This window comes from Colletotrichum acutatum (assembly GCF_030867785.1).
Source record: "Colletotrichum acutatum strain CBS 112980 chromosome Unknown BDZ83scaffold_158, whole genome shotgun sequence".
NCBI classification, from domain to species: domain Eukaryota; kingdom Fungi; phylum Ascomycota; class Sordariomycetes; order Glomerellales; family Glomerellaceae; genus Colletotrichum; species Colletotrichum acutatum.
In genome coordinates this window covers 68725-80923 of record NW_026849152.1, presented here as the reverse complement: position 1 = coordinate 80923, position 12199 = coordinate 68725, and the positions used below count along the sequence as shown (strand labels likewise).

General features: G+C 48.2%; 3 protein-coding genes across 3 annotated transcripts; all 3 read right to left on the bottom strand.

Moving 5' to 3' along the window:
- Nucleotides 1-93: 93 nt before the first annotated feature.
- On the bottom strand, nucleotides 94-318 carry BDZ83DRAFT_757299 (uncharacterized protein; the record flags this gene model as incomplete). The annotated part of the gene is made up of 1 exon (XM_060514875.1): nucleotides 94-318. A coding segment is annotated over one exon (225 nt), but the record flags the coding sequence as incomplete, so codon positions are not given.
- A 5098-nt stretch (nucleotides 319-5416) lies between these two features.
- BDZ83DRAFT_765366 (C6 zinc finger protein) lies at nucleotides 5417-8161 on the bottom strand. The gene is made up of 4 exons (XM_060515252.1): nucleotides 7885-8161; nucleotides 7430-7717; nucleotides 6885-7367; nucleotides 5417-6832 (listed from the first exon to the last, which is right to left on the bottom strand). The coding sequence occupies exons 1-4, from the start codon at nucleotides 8029-8031 to the stop codon at nucleotides 5621-5623; spliced, it is 2130 nt and encodes a 709-aa protein (XP_060359133.1). The 5' UTR covers nucleotides 8032-8161; the 3' UTR covers nucleotides 5417-5620.
- An 850-nt stretch (nucleotides 8162-9011) lies between these two features.
- Nucleotides 9012-11970, bottom strand: BDZ83DRAFT_639562 (fungal-specific transcription factor domain-containing protein). The gene is made up of 8 exons (XM_060509433.1): nucleotides 11779-11970; nucleotides 11341-11592; nucleotides 11081-11277; nucleotides 10718-11012; nucleotides 10559-10643; nucleotides 10134-10498; nucleotides 9857-10067; nucleotides 9012-9802 (listed from the first exon to the last, which is right to left on the bottom strand). Exons 1-8 carry the CDS (start codon nucleotides 11867-11869, stop codon nucleotides 9247-9249), a joined length of 2052 nt encoding a protein of 683 aa, XP_060359132.1. The 5' UTR covers nucleotides 11870-11970; the 3' UTR covers nucleotides 9012-9246.
- Between the last annotated feature and the right edge of the window lie 229 nt (nucleotides 11971-12199).

Here is a 12199-nt window from a genome sequence, read left to right as displayed (position 1 = left end):
AATAATAGCGATGCCGTTAATAGTGGCGCGGTAGCGATTGCCGGTGTCGGCGCCAAGCTTAATGTTGAGCGTGCGCTTCTCGAGTTCGCGAACGACAACACTCTTGTCGGCAGAGTTGGTCTGCTCGGCAATGCTCTCGATGGCGTGAACCTCGTTGACCTCCTTGCGGGCAACTAGATCAACGGTGGCATCACCAGGGAGTGAGATGGTATCGTCCTTAACGAGCTCGATGAGCTCGCCAGCGGGCATAGCCGGCAGAGCGGCAGCCTGAACAAAGGCAACGGCCTGGAGGGCGGCGGCAACGGTAGAGAAACGCATTTCAGTATTGTTGTTGACTTGGGTGTGATAGTGCTATAGGCTCAGGCTAAGCGAGGGACCTGAATGGTGATGAAAGAGCGTGATAGTAAATGACTTAGAATGAGGGACTCTGTTGAAGCTGCTTGTTCAACTATTGGAGTTATTTTAATCCTGCGGATTGCCTCTCTATTATATAGTGTTTCTCTTGCTATTCGTCTGTTCATCGGTTCTCTTCATATCGACTACCAACTGCCATCATCACTCCTATCAACACATGTACATGAACCCTGGCCAGGGTTCGAAGCATAATTCCGCTTTCGTAGCTTCGCCTAATGCAGACGTTAGATTGCCACCGCAAAAGTCGCCTGGTCTAGTTAATTCAAGCTTTCGTCTTATACAACTTTGATGGGGCTAACATTCTCTGGGACGATCTGCTCCGCGGAAAAGTGTACATGTACCAAACGCAAGATCTGACCCTGAGTCGAATTGTCGCAAGGCATCTCTGTAGGCAGGTACTTTGCGAAGTTCGTATTTCTAGGAGTTCTTTGCTCAGAAAGCGGTTCGAGCTTTAATGAATACTGGTCTCTAAATGGATCGCAATCGCTAGCGGCGCTCAGGAGGGGGATCGGTCTGACCGAGTGATTGTCCACCGAGTAGCCCGTGTCCGGAGACTTTCGCTCGGCTTTCCCGAGCACTGTGTCCTGTGAAGGTTTTCCTAAGTAGTGCGTTCTAGAAAAGTGTTTAAACTCTCTTCTAGGAAAACGTCGTCGGTAATGCATCTAAGCTAACTTAAATCGGCGCTATTAGCGAGCTCTACTGGACTAGTGGTTCATACGACCCATAGCTTACCCCTGGGCCTTATGGCTCTCTATTGCGTCTAATATAGTGAGAGAATCAGAGGCATTAACAATAGAAGAGGATGCACGTAAAGTGGTACTGAGTTTGGTAGGCTAAACCGTATTGGTGAAGGCTGATTGAAGTAAACCTCTAGCGATAATTTCTAATTCCACAGATTCCGGAGCCATCAATGAAATGCAGCATGATGAATCGTAGAATGATGGAGTAGGACTTTGGGTTTGATTGGCTTCTACATGGACTGTCTGTGTTGGGGTTAGCAAAGTGCGATTGACTCTGAGATAGATGAGATTAAGACACACGCCCAAGCACTGTCAGTGATGCCGTATGCGAGCTTGACGTGTGGTCTTAGATGCGGAAGAACTTCTGCTTTGTCTCAAAAAGCCTTTCTGATATTGAAAAAAAAAATCGTACATCTCCTATTCCAGCTACTAGGGACTGCCGGCTCCGCCTTGATTGACCGTTTGGCATCCTTAGTTTTACCTCGCCTGAAGTAGCCGTTGTCCTAAGTGGGGAGGTCTATAAGCGAGTCTACTGTATGTAGGCATGAGATTCTTTAGCTGTCGGCTCTTGGGCAAAAACGTACATTAGTTGTTGGCGTACAACCGAATCAGTTATTATCGGCTAACTATCACTCGATGTTAACAGTTGTCTTCTGGCTCATTCACTCTCTTAGACTAGTGATTGTCTAAGGTTATGGGTTCAGGACAAGGTTTTCACTCGACTCTGGCCCACAGCACTGAAGCAGGGCTTGCATGGCGGATCATTTTCGTGTCACTCATTTAACACCACTATACTAGGGGAATAATATGCACTTTACGAACTTTGTCACCGGTTTCGACGCGATCTAGCCTCATGTGAGGTAAAGTCTGCTTTAGTCTATATGACCCCAGGTTGGACGAGGCTTCATGTGCATGTGGCCGATGAAAATTACTTGTCGAAAGTTTGTCCGAATATCAACACCATCAAAGCATGCTGACCAGATTTCATCGAACATTTATGACCTGGTGTCTACGAGGATAGTTCATTTGTTCTTATAAACTTAAGACAGCTATTAAGCAGCTGGGGTTTCAAAAATATTTCACAAGTTACTTGTCTATAGCAAGAGACTACACTAAGTGACTTAAAATAATATGTACAAAGTAACGCGAGGTAAAGACAGCTAGTTCAGTTGGTTTACGCTTGGGTACGAGTCGCAATTAATTCGAATGAACATTGAGTAAAAGGTTGCCGCTCTGTCCACTCTAGATCAAGCAGGTGCTTTTGGAGTGCATCCCGAACCGCTTCCGCCTTGCCAGTCGCACCAAGCGACCTAGAGCTGGGTCACCCCGAGCAGTGTGGCGGCCATTCTAAGGATGCTCGCCACGATAAAGGCAACTACCTTTACCCAGCACGAATGCCCCGGCCCCTTCCTTCTTTCTGCCCAACGTCCGGTCCGTGTCATTGAGTCGGATCTTCTGACTCCTCCATTAAAGTCTATATACGTAGACCCCGTCTTCTCGTGTCCGATGACACTCCCAACCAGGATCCGAACGTCAAACCATGGACGAAAACTGCTATTGAGCCTTGGGGTCTTTACTCGTACAACTTGCACGAGCAACGTACAAAGAGCCAAATAAGCTCAAAGGAAGAGAGGACAAGCGCAACTTTATCATCGGCCGTGGTAGCCTTGCTGGCAGGCACAGATTCGCTGGCCTTTGGACTGGTGACAACGGCAGTTCTTGGGATTTCTGTAAATATCAGTTGCGCAGGTCATTGCTCTGGGGTACAGTGGCATGACAATCGCAGGAGTTGACATGGGAGGCTTTAACCCCGATCCAGACAAGAACCTCAGCCCCCCGCAGTGGTGTGACCCAGAGCTGCTGATTCGCTGGTACACTGGAGCATTTTTGCTGCCCTGGTACCGAAATCATTACATTCAGCATTTCGGCGGCAAGAAGTTCCAGGTAATTGTGGATACTCTGAAGCTTCCCATACTTTACTTACGTTAATCATTGTCAAGGAACCGTGGCAGTACACATACGCTTTTCAGAATGACCCGCAAGCTCTTCAGGGGCCCAGCCAAGATGTGTACAACCTCTACATATCAGTCGAGCCGATTTGCCGCTACTACGTCCGCCTCCGATATCCGCTCATGCAGGTACCATACAATACTATGTTTACAAACCTGATTAAAGGTTTTCCCGTTGCCCGCGCCATGATACGCCACATAATCTTGCTCCGCACTCCGAATGAGGTTGTTCACTAAAACGATTAGCTTATTACTGATCCGGAAGACACAACGCTGTTCAATGCAAATAACAATTTCATCCACAATCGATATCTTCTTGGTCACAGCATATTGGTTTGCCTCGTCCTGAATCCAGGCGTAAACCACAGGCCATTTTATCTGCCCGGTTCTGATCAGTGGAACCCATTGAACCTCCGCATCGACGTGCAGAATCAAGGAAAGGGCCCATAGCAAATCAAGCATGGTGCTGATTTAGGGCAATCCGTATGTGGTGGTACCACGATAAGTCATGGGTGTTAGATACCCAACGCCGGGTATCAACCCGAGCAAATACCCTTCATCACACCAGTATATGTCCGAGACGGCAAGTAACTGAAGCACCCATTAAACATGACTAAGTCTGACCATCACAGGGACCATCATCCCGCAACTTCACCACCGCCAGTTTGTAATTGAAGGCGGTGTGAACACGCCTACAATTCGCATCTATCCCAATGTACTAGGGCGAAACCCAACGGCAAGTGACCTTCTACAACTTGGGTCAAGAACTTAGACTGATAGGTGTGACGGTTTAGCATTACGCCATGTACTTGGATGACGGCGTCAGTCGGGACAGTGCGCCGGCCTGTCCACCTCAATACAGGTATCCTCATGCTGCCACCTCTACTACGAGTGAGGCCAAGGGCTACTTCCGCCAAGTCAAGATTCATCAGGTTGGTCCAGTCCATCGTACGTCAATGTCAGCGTATATATCTGATACCTGGCTTAGGAGTGTAACAGCGCGTTGCGCATTGTCAAGCTCTCTCATCCTCGGAACCAATTCAACGCGTCTGCTCTTATTGGTGACACGTAGCAACTCGCCATCTGGACTGAAAAGTGCACAGCACCAAGCGCTTCCGATGCCGTCAGTGTTTCGTTTCAAGACCAAGACGGAAATTCCATCACCAATTCAGGTTTAAAATTCGAGTACACCCCAAGCCGAGGTGTTTTGACGGTTTATGTGCCGGTAGCTCTGGTATCCAATTTTCAGAACCGGCTACCTGGGTTGGTTTCCCCTGAGGACCACTTCGTCTCTATCCGAGTTTCTGGGCTTCCTCAGGTTAGTGACTTGATGAAGGAGTCCAGAGACAAATGGATGTGGTCCCTAAGCTCGGTATTACATTACTACTGAATGTTTGTTTCTCTTGTGAGGGCTTAACTTGTCGATATATGGGAATGTGTGTGGCTGTGAATTAATCAGGGCTTAATAGTGATGCAAAAAATATTTGGATTTATATTCTTTTTATCACTTTCCTTATTTCTTCTACTTAATAAGTAAATTATCTCAGTATGGTCCTACCTTGGCTGATCGCTCGGGCGGTTCTCGATACTCTTACAAGGTATTAATACCTAGTATCAGTGGATACTATCACTGTCTCGATAGCTTCTACTCATATACTCAGTATAGATAAGATATGGCAGGGCTGAAAAACCTCAAGTAAATCTCAGCTTCAAAGTTGGGTACAAAATAGTGACAGTGCCTTTCTGTCCAACCCGCAGGACTTGTCCCGTACGAAGGACTAATGTTTCAGTTAACGTAAAGTATCTAGGTAAACCCTATTTCCCACCTTGACTAGTTGACCTATGAACAAGGCGAATTATTCAGAAAGTCACATGATCACATTTCCTATGAAGTTATAAAATTGTGCTCAGAGCCCCAAGCCAGGGAGGTGACTTTTCCTTAATAGTGTCCGTTGTATATGTAGTCTTAATAAGTTAGTATTAATTCGATTTAGTATATCAAGAGGGGTACTTGACAGAGTCAGTACGGAAAGCATGGGGTGCAACTAGTCAATAGGACTTCCCCATTAATAATGTTATTATCATATACCTAAGGTAGGGAAGTTAGGGTCTGTATATATAGTGAGCTCCGTTCTGTATATAATCCAGGCGGTAACGTCCGAGGGTCTTAATCCTTCACCGGCTTTATAATGCAATACCATTCTGTAAATCAAGCCTCGAAACTAAGTACATACCGGCAGTTCTTGTACGCATGTGACTTCCTAATACAATGACCTAGTGTGGCACACGCGTATACTGGCACGCAACACCGGTGCTACCCTCTCAGCAAAGATCCGTAAGAGGGCTATGCCTTTCCAGACTCGAAATCTCAGTAAGTCCCCTTAGTTAGGTAGCTAAGTAGCTACGGTGGGAAACATTAGCCTGCGTATCCTATACTCACGCTTTGTAGCCACAAAATCACCAGTTTCTTGGTACTGTCGTGTCCGAATTGTCTAACATGGAGAGCTGCTCCTGAATGCACTCTTCGTCGGGATGCGCTAAAGAATCCCATGCTGCAGCTGCACCGAGATACGTCGAGAACATCTGCTCCATAGAGGCTTGTCCAATCTGGCTCTCGGCGCTCAGTGCATCTTCATGGACCGGCAGCCCGGTCTCAGTAGCAGACCTATTCAAGGAGAGCCCTAAAATCTGTCTAATGCGCTTCATATAGTCTGGCTCTTCTGGCCGTAGTCCTTGTCGAGATGAAAGATAGTCATCACGCTTCTTCCAGGCCTTCATCGTAAACTTGGCTAGAGCGATGTTGTACTCCTGAGAAGGGTCAAAAAACTCGGGATGAAACTCGTAAATAGACGGCAGTAGCTGCCAGGCCCGCTCGACTATAGCCCCGGTCATTCTCTGGCTAAGCTGGCCGATCATGAAAATTACTACGTCATATTGAAATAGCAACTTGAGAAACCAGTGGAACTCAGGGTGTCTATTCGACCTATAGGCATTGATGTTCTGCTCGGTGGTCATGACAGACCATTTAAATAGGTTGTCTTTGGGTGTCATGATCTCCGAGCCCCATTCTGGTTGTTCTTGGGGAGGGCGACTCGTTTCCTGAACTTTTTGAAGTATCAGAGACTTCAAAAGACCGGCGAACTCGTGGACAGGGCCAGCCGTAGGATCGGAGTTCTTATCGATCACAGTATTGAGCCGACTCTCGAGATTCTTGATAAAGGCGCTGATTTGTGCCGACTGTACTTTGCTTCTTCTTCCTGAGCTCAAGGTACTTAATTCGTTGTAGAGCATTAACGATTCGATGTCTTGCTGCTGCTGGATGCAAAAGCCAACTTGATACACCAAGAGTGGAATTACCATGTCTGTCGGGCCTTCGCGATCCTGATATCGCTCCGTTGCACCCGCATGTAAGTCCGCGTCATTTAGGTTTTTAGGAAGTTTACAGTCGCTAGGTCGAGGAAGTAGTGATTGGCTCAGTCCTGATATCATGGAGAATTTGGAGTCCAACATGAAAATCTGCCACCAAATCCGCCGCCTCATCTCGGTTTCAAAAGACGAAAGGCCGAGAAGTTCCCCATCTCTGTGGAGGCCCATTTTCTGGGCGATTCGTACACAGATACCATTCAAAATCCAAGCTCCATGGATGTTGCACCTGCCCTGTATCGACATCTTGACACAATTAGCGAAATAAACAGCAACAATCAAGACTAAGTGGCCTTACAATGTGCAAAACTAATGCCTGGAGTGTTGTCAGATCGTGAGATTTGAGAAATTGCGCCTGTAGCAGACTCGCTCGTACTCCGGATGAAAACCGCCAAAACGCAGCTTTGCATGTGGAGCCTAGCATTGCGAGGCACTCGTCATCAGTCATGGAGACGATAGACATGCTGTACACGGCGAAGAGAAGGGCGTCAATGTTGTGTGGCAAGGACCCTGGGCCAGCGGCAGCTTCTGCCACGGACTGCTGCAAGGTAGGAGGGTGTATGATTTTCGTAAGAGAATTCACTCTCTCGAGAAAGATCTGCCATAAGCCGAAAATTTGACCGGCGTTCGGGTAAAGATCATGAGGATTCTCAGACGGCAAGTTACCTCCGACAAGAAGATATTCGCTGTAATCGGGCATTGAAGCTCCGGGGTCCCAGTCGGACGGTTCCGCCTCAGCGATGTCCTCTTCGCGTTCCACAAGGTTTCTCATCCCACGTAGCTAAAGGTGTTGTTTTCTTAGCAAGAAGCGCAGCCTGGAGACGGATATTCCAAAGGTCGTACCTCTTCATAGACGGTGGCCCATAGAAAGTTGTCCATGAAACGCACAGTACCACCTTCCGTCACAAGCTTGCCAGCGGGTTTCCAGTTGACTTCGTGGTTCTCATACTGGGGAATGCTGGAAGACTGTGGCTGAGCGACTGTACCGTTATCTTCCAGGGACTCATCGCTTGCAGCTGCATATCGGGCTAAAAGCTCCTCGCAACGAGCAAGTCTAGCTTGCAGCTCCGCATTAGGACGTCTACGCTTTCGCACTGGTGCCGGAATGCTAGGACTACATGTCGTATTAGACTAGGTTGGAGAATGTAGAGGTCAGCAAGAGTTCAAGAGCAAGCAAGGAAGCAATAAGAAGAAAAGAGATGTGTTGTTCGATAGATATGCGGAAGCTCTGGCTCCTCCGCTTCGGATCCAGAGATCCATAGCATTACAATATGTTGCTGACGTTTCCCAAGACAGACCTTGACACAATTTGCGCACGGGTATTTCCGGTCACATTTGACCTTTCGACGTTGGCATAGCATGCATGCTAGAGGCCGAGGCTGCTTTGTAGAAGATCTGTTCGGAGGAGGGGCCGACATCTCGCGAGATGAGTGAGCTGACGACATACGCGAAATGTGCACCAGGAGTCTCGTTCAATCTTTTCTGCCGATAGCGGGAACGGGTATGTACAGGGGGGCGATTGCGGGCCGACCAGGAATTGAAAGACATGCGGGATGTCCCGTTGTGAGCGCTTTTTTGGTACGTCTTTCAGAAGCCGATGCCCTCGTCTATCACACTGCAGCACAACTGTCGGTGGCGTCAATATGAGTGGGAAGTTGCGCAGACTCTCGTTGTGAGACGCCAGTCGGAAAGGGTGACGAAGTTTAAATCGAGGCCAATGCCTAGGAACCGAGCGGCTTGCTCGGCTGCAGCGCCCCTGCAGCTGTGATTAAAACGTATTCGTAAAGCGTCGAAGACCTCTAGCTAGGCTGCCACCAAGTAATGCTACCAAATTGTGTCTAGGCCAAACACTGGTCAAGGGACCCATCTAGAAGCAGCACGTCCCCTTTAGGCGAAATATTCCTGAAGAGACTCTTTTCGTAACCCATCAAGTGAATCAAGCCACCCAGCGTGCAATCCAACCAGGCCTCTGCGAAAAATTTTGCGCAGTGTCTCGCACAGCAAGCAAAAGCTAGCGATTTCAATGGCATTGTTCCACGGTGTGCGCTAATAATTCTAAGTATGTATCAAAGCGTACTGCTAGATGTCGCTCCTCCTGGCGACACAGGGAATTCATTTTCAGACACATCTGGTGCAAAGAGAAGTGAAGGTATCCCGATATCATACATCTCAGCTAGAACTTGGATGTAGCCTACGAAACATATCGTGCTCTAAGATCGTGGTGCGTTAAGTCAGGGTGTGCAAGCTAGCCTAAGGTAGCGTACGGTTACTCTACATTCACCTGTATGTGACTCCTGTTGGCCGTTGATAGCAAGTGGAGTATCCGTATCCATCCCATACCTAGTAGAGGTGTGGAGCAAGGCAAAACCAGCCGCTGGAAGATGCCGAGCCAGTAGGAGTAAGTTTTTCGTGGTCATAGTTCGTATGTGCAAGTCTTCATTCGGTCCAACTAGATTTATAACTGTCTTGCCTTCTTCTTGAAACGGCAGTGAGACTGGCAAGAGTCACTTTGAATCAGAGCGCTACAAAACGATAGGAAATAATAACCTTTGAAGAATAAGCTTTGAATCTTCTTCTGGCCCCAGCCTTTGAACCAAAATTTCTAACGCCGTACGACATCTCAAGTAAATCTTCGAAGAACTTTCCAATGAGAATTCTCATTAGATATAAGGTCCAAGATCAATGTGTCCGTCGCCATCGAGGAGTTGGAACAAGTTTAGATCCCCAAACCCATGATCCATCTCGTTTCTTCCATCAAGCATAGATAAATCCGGCGTTCTGGGTAAGGAGGATGAAAGGCCTAAAAAGGACGCGTCCACGTCCACAAAAGATGGCGAACCAAGTCCAAGAAAACCAGAGGCGGAGTTATTTGTCCTCGACACGAGGCTTCGATCCGTGCTTGTATTCGGACTAGCCTCAGTAGCTGAAGCTTGGATGTTGTGGATGCTTTCAGTGCTTTCTCGCGGAACAAGCCCGAAAAGCTGTGAGGAGCTTTCAGTACGCTGCATACGCTCTCTGAGTTCCTTCTTTTCCAAATACTCAAGAGCAGCGTTGAGTAATGACTTTGCAATGAGTGAGTATTGTGAGGCGTGGGCATCGGTTTTCGCAAAATGTTCTAGTACCAATATGGAATTTCGCGTGTACTTTTCCAAAATGCGGCCAAAGGATCCGAGGAGACCCACGCCCAAGATGAGAGATGAAGCAAATAACCAAGAGCTACAGAAATGAATAAGTCAGGTTCAATAATACTGCATCGGTATGATCACTCACACAACTAAAGGCATGTGCCCTATTAAAACCCCTTTCTCGACTAGGCCGACTAAAATGTCGACCATGAAGCTTGCGGCATCGATACACGCATCAGCAAGTTTCGACTTGCCAGAGGTCAGACCTGAAGTTGCTGTTGGTGTCTCGGTAACCCCGTCGGCTAGTCGCTTGTGCAATTCATACATTAGGAAAGGTCGTGAGACCAAGATTACCGCTGTATAACGTCAGTATAATCTCTTTGAGTCGACGTGCTGGACGGAAAGTCGCCAGGTAAACTGACCGTAGTAGTAGGAACAAAGGACCTGACATGCTCCTGTCACCTTGCTTGCCTCTTGGTCAGATCGTATGTCGGAAACAGTGTCCTTTAGCCTCTGTAACCACCGAATTGACCAGTCTCGTAGCTGTCGTGAGATACCCTCGGTCAATTGATACGAAACCTTCCTTCTCGAGTACACCTCTACGACGATGCCTTCAGTGATCAAGAATATTTGCGCTGAGGCATTGAGTAGATCGAAGATTTCTTGTCCCTCATCGTCCAGCTCCCTGTAGGGTACAGTGCAATCCACGTCAGATGTCGCAGGTGGCCGGCCCATCGATGTACTTAAGAAGAGATCCAAGACACGCAGGCTCTTCCACAGGCGATCCCTACCAAGTATGGGTGTTAGCAGTTTGTGTTGGTGACAGAGTAACGAAGGGGGTTTGTACCGCTGTCTATGAACGTCTGCACCAAATCGAGAGTTGATCTCGGTGCGGTGGATCCCAATCGAGTAGGCTGCTCTTACTGCGATGCCTGCAAGTTTGCCCTGTGGTTAGTATGAACCACCCTAAGTACTGTTATGACTGATAGTTCTCCCGGGGACATACCGAAGAATAGGAATGCCCCATTCATTTGGCATGAACCGAGCATATAGACAGTGACTAGAATGAACGTCTGAATGGTTGGGACATTGATGTTTCCACTGAGATTTGCAAGGGCGATATTGCGCGCATATTCAAAGTAGGAAGATGCAAGGTCTTCCTCGGAAGACTGGTAGCCCATGGCAAGAACAAGGAAAAAAGTGGCGGATACTGCGTCTTGTAGTCTATGGTTCTGACGAGCCCAAGACTTGATTTCGTTGCCGAGTTGCGCATGTCCAAACAGATCAACAAGGCCACTAGTCTGTGAGATCACGTACAATTGGTTATCAAAGTTGAGCACTCCGTAGCAAAACAAGGAGGAGGTCTCACCACTTCATGGTACCTTACAACGGCACCCGATATTGTCGTAAGTTGGAGAGTGGGCTCGTCGTTTCCGGAATGATGAACCGGCGGTCGAAAAGGTGGATTTTCGGTCTGGTGCGCAAAGACTTGCGGATCGACGCGTGTGTTCACCAATTGGCGGACAGTTTGGAAGAATGACAACGGCGCACAATCTCCAATGAAGACTTGATGACATACAACATATCAGTTGGGGAATTAGGTATGTATATTCTTTGGGATAGACGTACTTATTTTCCCCTGAGCGTCGCACAAAAGACGTGCTTCTCGGGGGACTTCTGTCTCTTCTTCGGCGAGGGCCTCGTGTGACGTGACTGATTGCCGGGTCTCGGACTGAATATCTGGGCCATTGTGCACAGACGGAGACGGCGTTCTCAGAAGGGGCGCCGGAGCTCTTCGCCTCTGTTGCGGAGAGTATCGACACGTGAGAGGACGTTGCCGTCTCAAGCAGTAGCTGCATGGCAACTTGCCATCGCATTTGACTATTACACGGAATGGTCAAAATAGAATTCAGATAATGATCCACGAACCACAGCATGCGAGTGCGCGCTCAGATTGTTTGTGGGCCGGGAGCTAGCACATTCAGCTAACTAGTAGACACAACATTGATCAAATCCAAAAGCAAACTGGCTCGTGAGAGACATTCGGAGACGAAATGGGAATTGTACCTTTACGGGCCTTGCAGCTGTCGCAAGCGTTGGCGACTCTTGTGCGGACATAGGCGTGTGGCGATGATTCTTGCCCCGAAACATCTTCCATAGTGTTACAGCCGTAATTACTTCGCTGCTGTGCAGACAGACATGCGGAAGAGCGAAGATCGGGACACGGAGGGAGTAAACCAGCCAGTGCCGATGTGGAAGTTTTCCGAGGGCGGAACTTGCTCGGCGCTAGCCGTGGTTGGGTAAACTTCTGTCAGTGCCAGGGCACATGATACAGTACTTCCGCTGATATACACGTTGACGGATGCACGGTGTAATCACGATCTGTTGGAGCCGCTCCTAGCCACCCCAGAGCCACTTCCAACGTCCAGCCTTAGTGCACTTGACCTGGTGCCTCGTCATCACACTTCCGATCTTAGGAGGATATCGT

Excerpts from the sequence above, each read along its gene's own strand:
- BDZ83DRAFT_639562 (XM_060509433.1), bottom strand. The coding sequence starts at position 11,869 with ATGGAAGATGTTTCGGGGCAAGAATCATCGCCACACGCCTATGTCCGC. Across the intron at positions 11,013-11,080 it reads TTGTAAGGTACCATGAAGTG|ACTAGTGGCCTTGTTGATCT; the intron begins GTGAGACCTCCT and ends GTGATCTCACAG. Across the intron at positions 9,803-9,856 it reads GGGCACATGCCTTTAGTTGT|CTCTTGGTTATTTGCTTCAT; the intron begins GTGAGTGATCAT and ends TCATTTCTGTAG.
- BDZ83DRAFT_765366 (XM_060515252.1), bottom strand. The coding sequence starts at position 8,031 with ATGTCGTCAGCTCACTCATCTCGCGAGATGTCGGCCCCTCCTCCGAAC. Across the intron at positions 7,368-7,429 it reads GGGCCACCGTCTATGAAGAG|CTACGTGGGATGAGAAACCT; the intron begins GTACGACCTTTG and ends CAACACCTTTAG. Across the intron at positions 6,833-6,884 it reads AGGCATTAGTTTTGCACATT|ATGTCGATACAGGGCAGGTG; the intron begins GTAAGGCCACTT and ends AATTGTGTCAAG.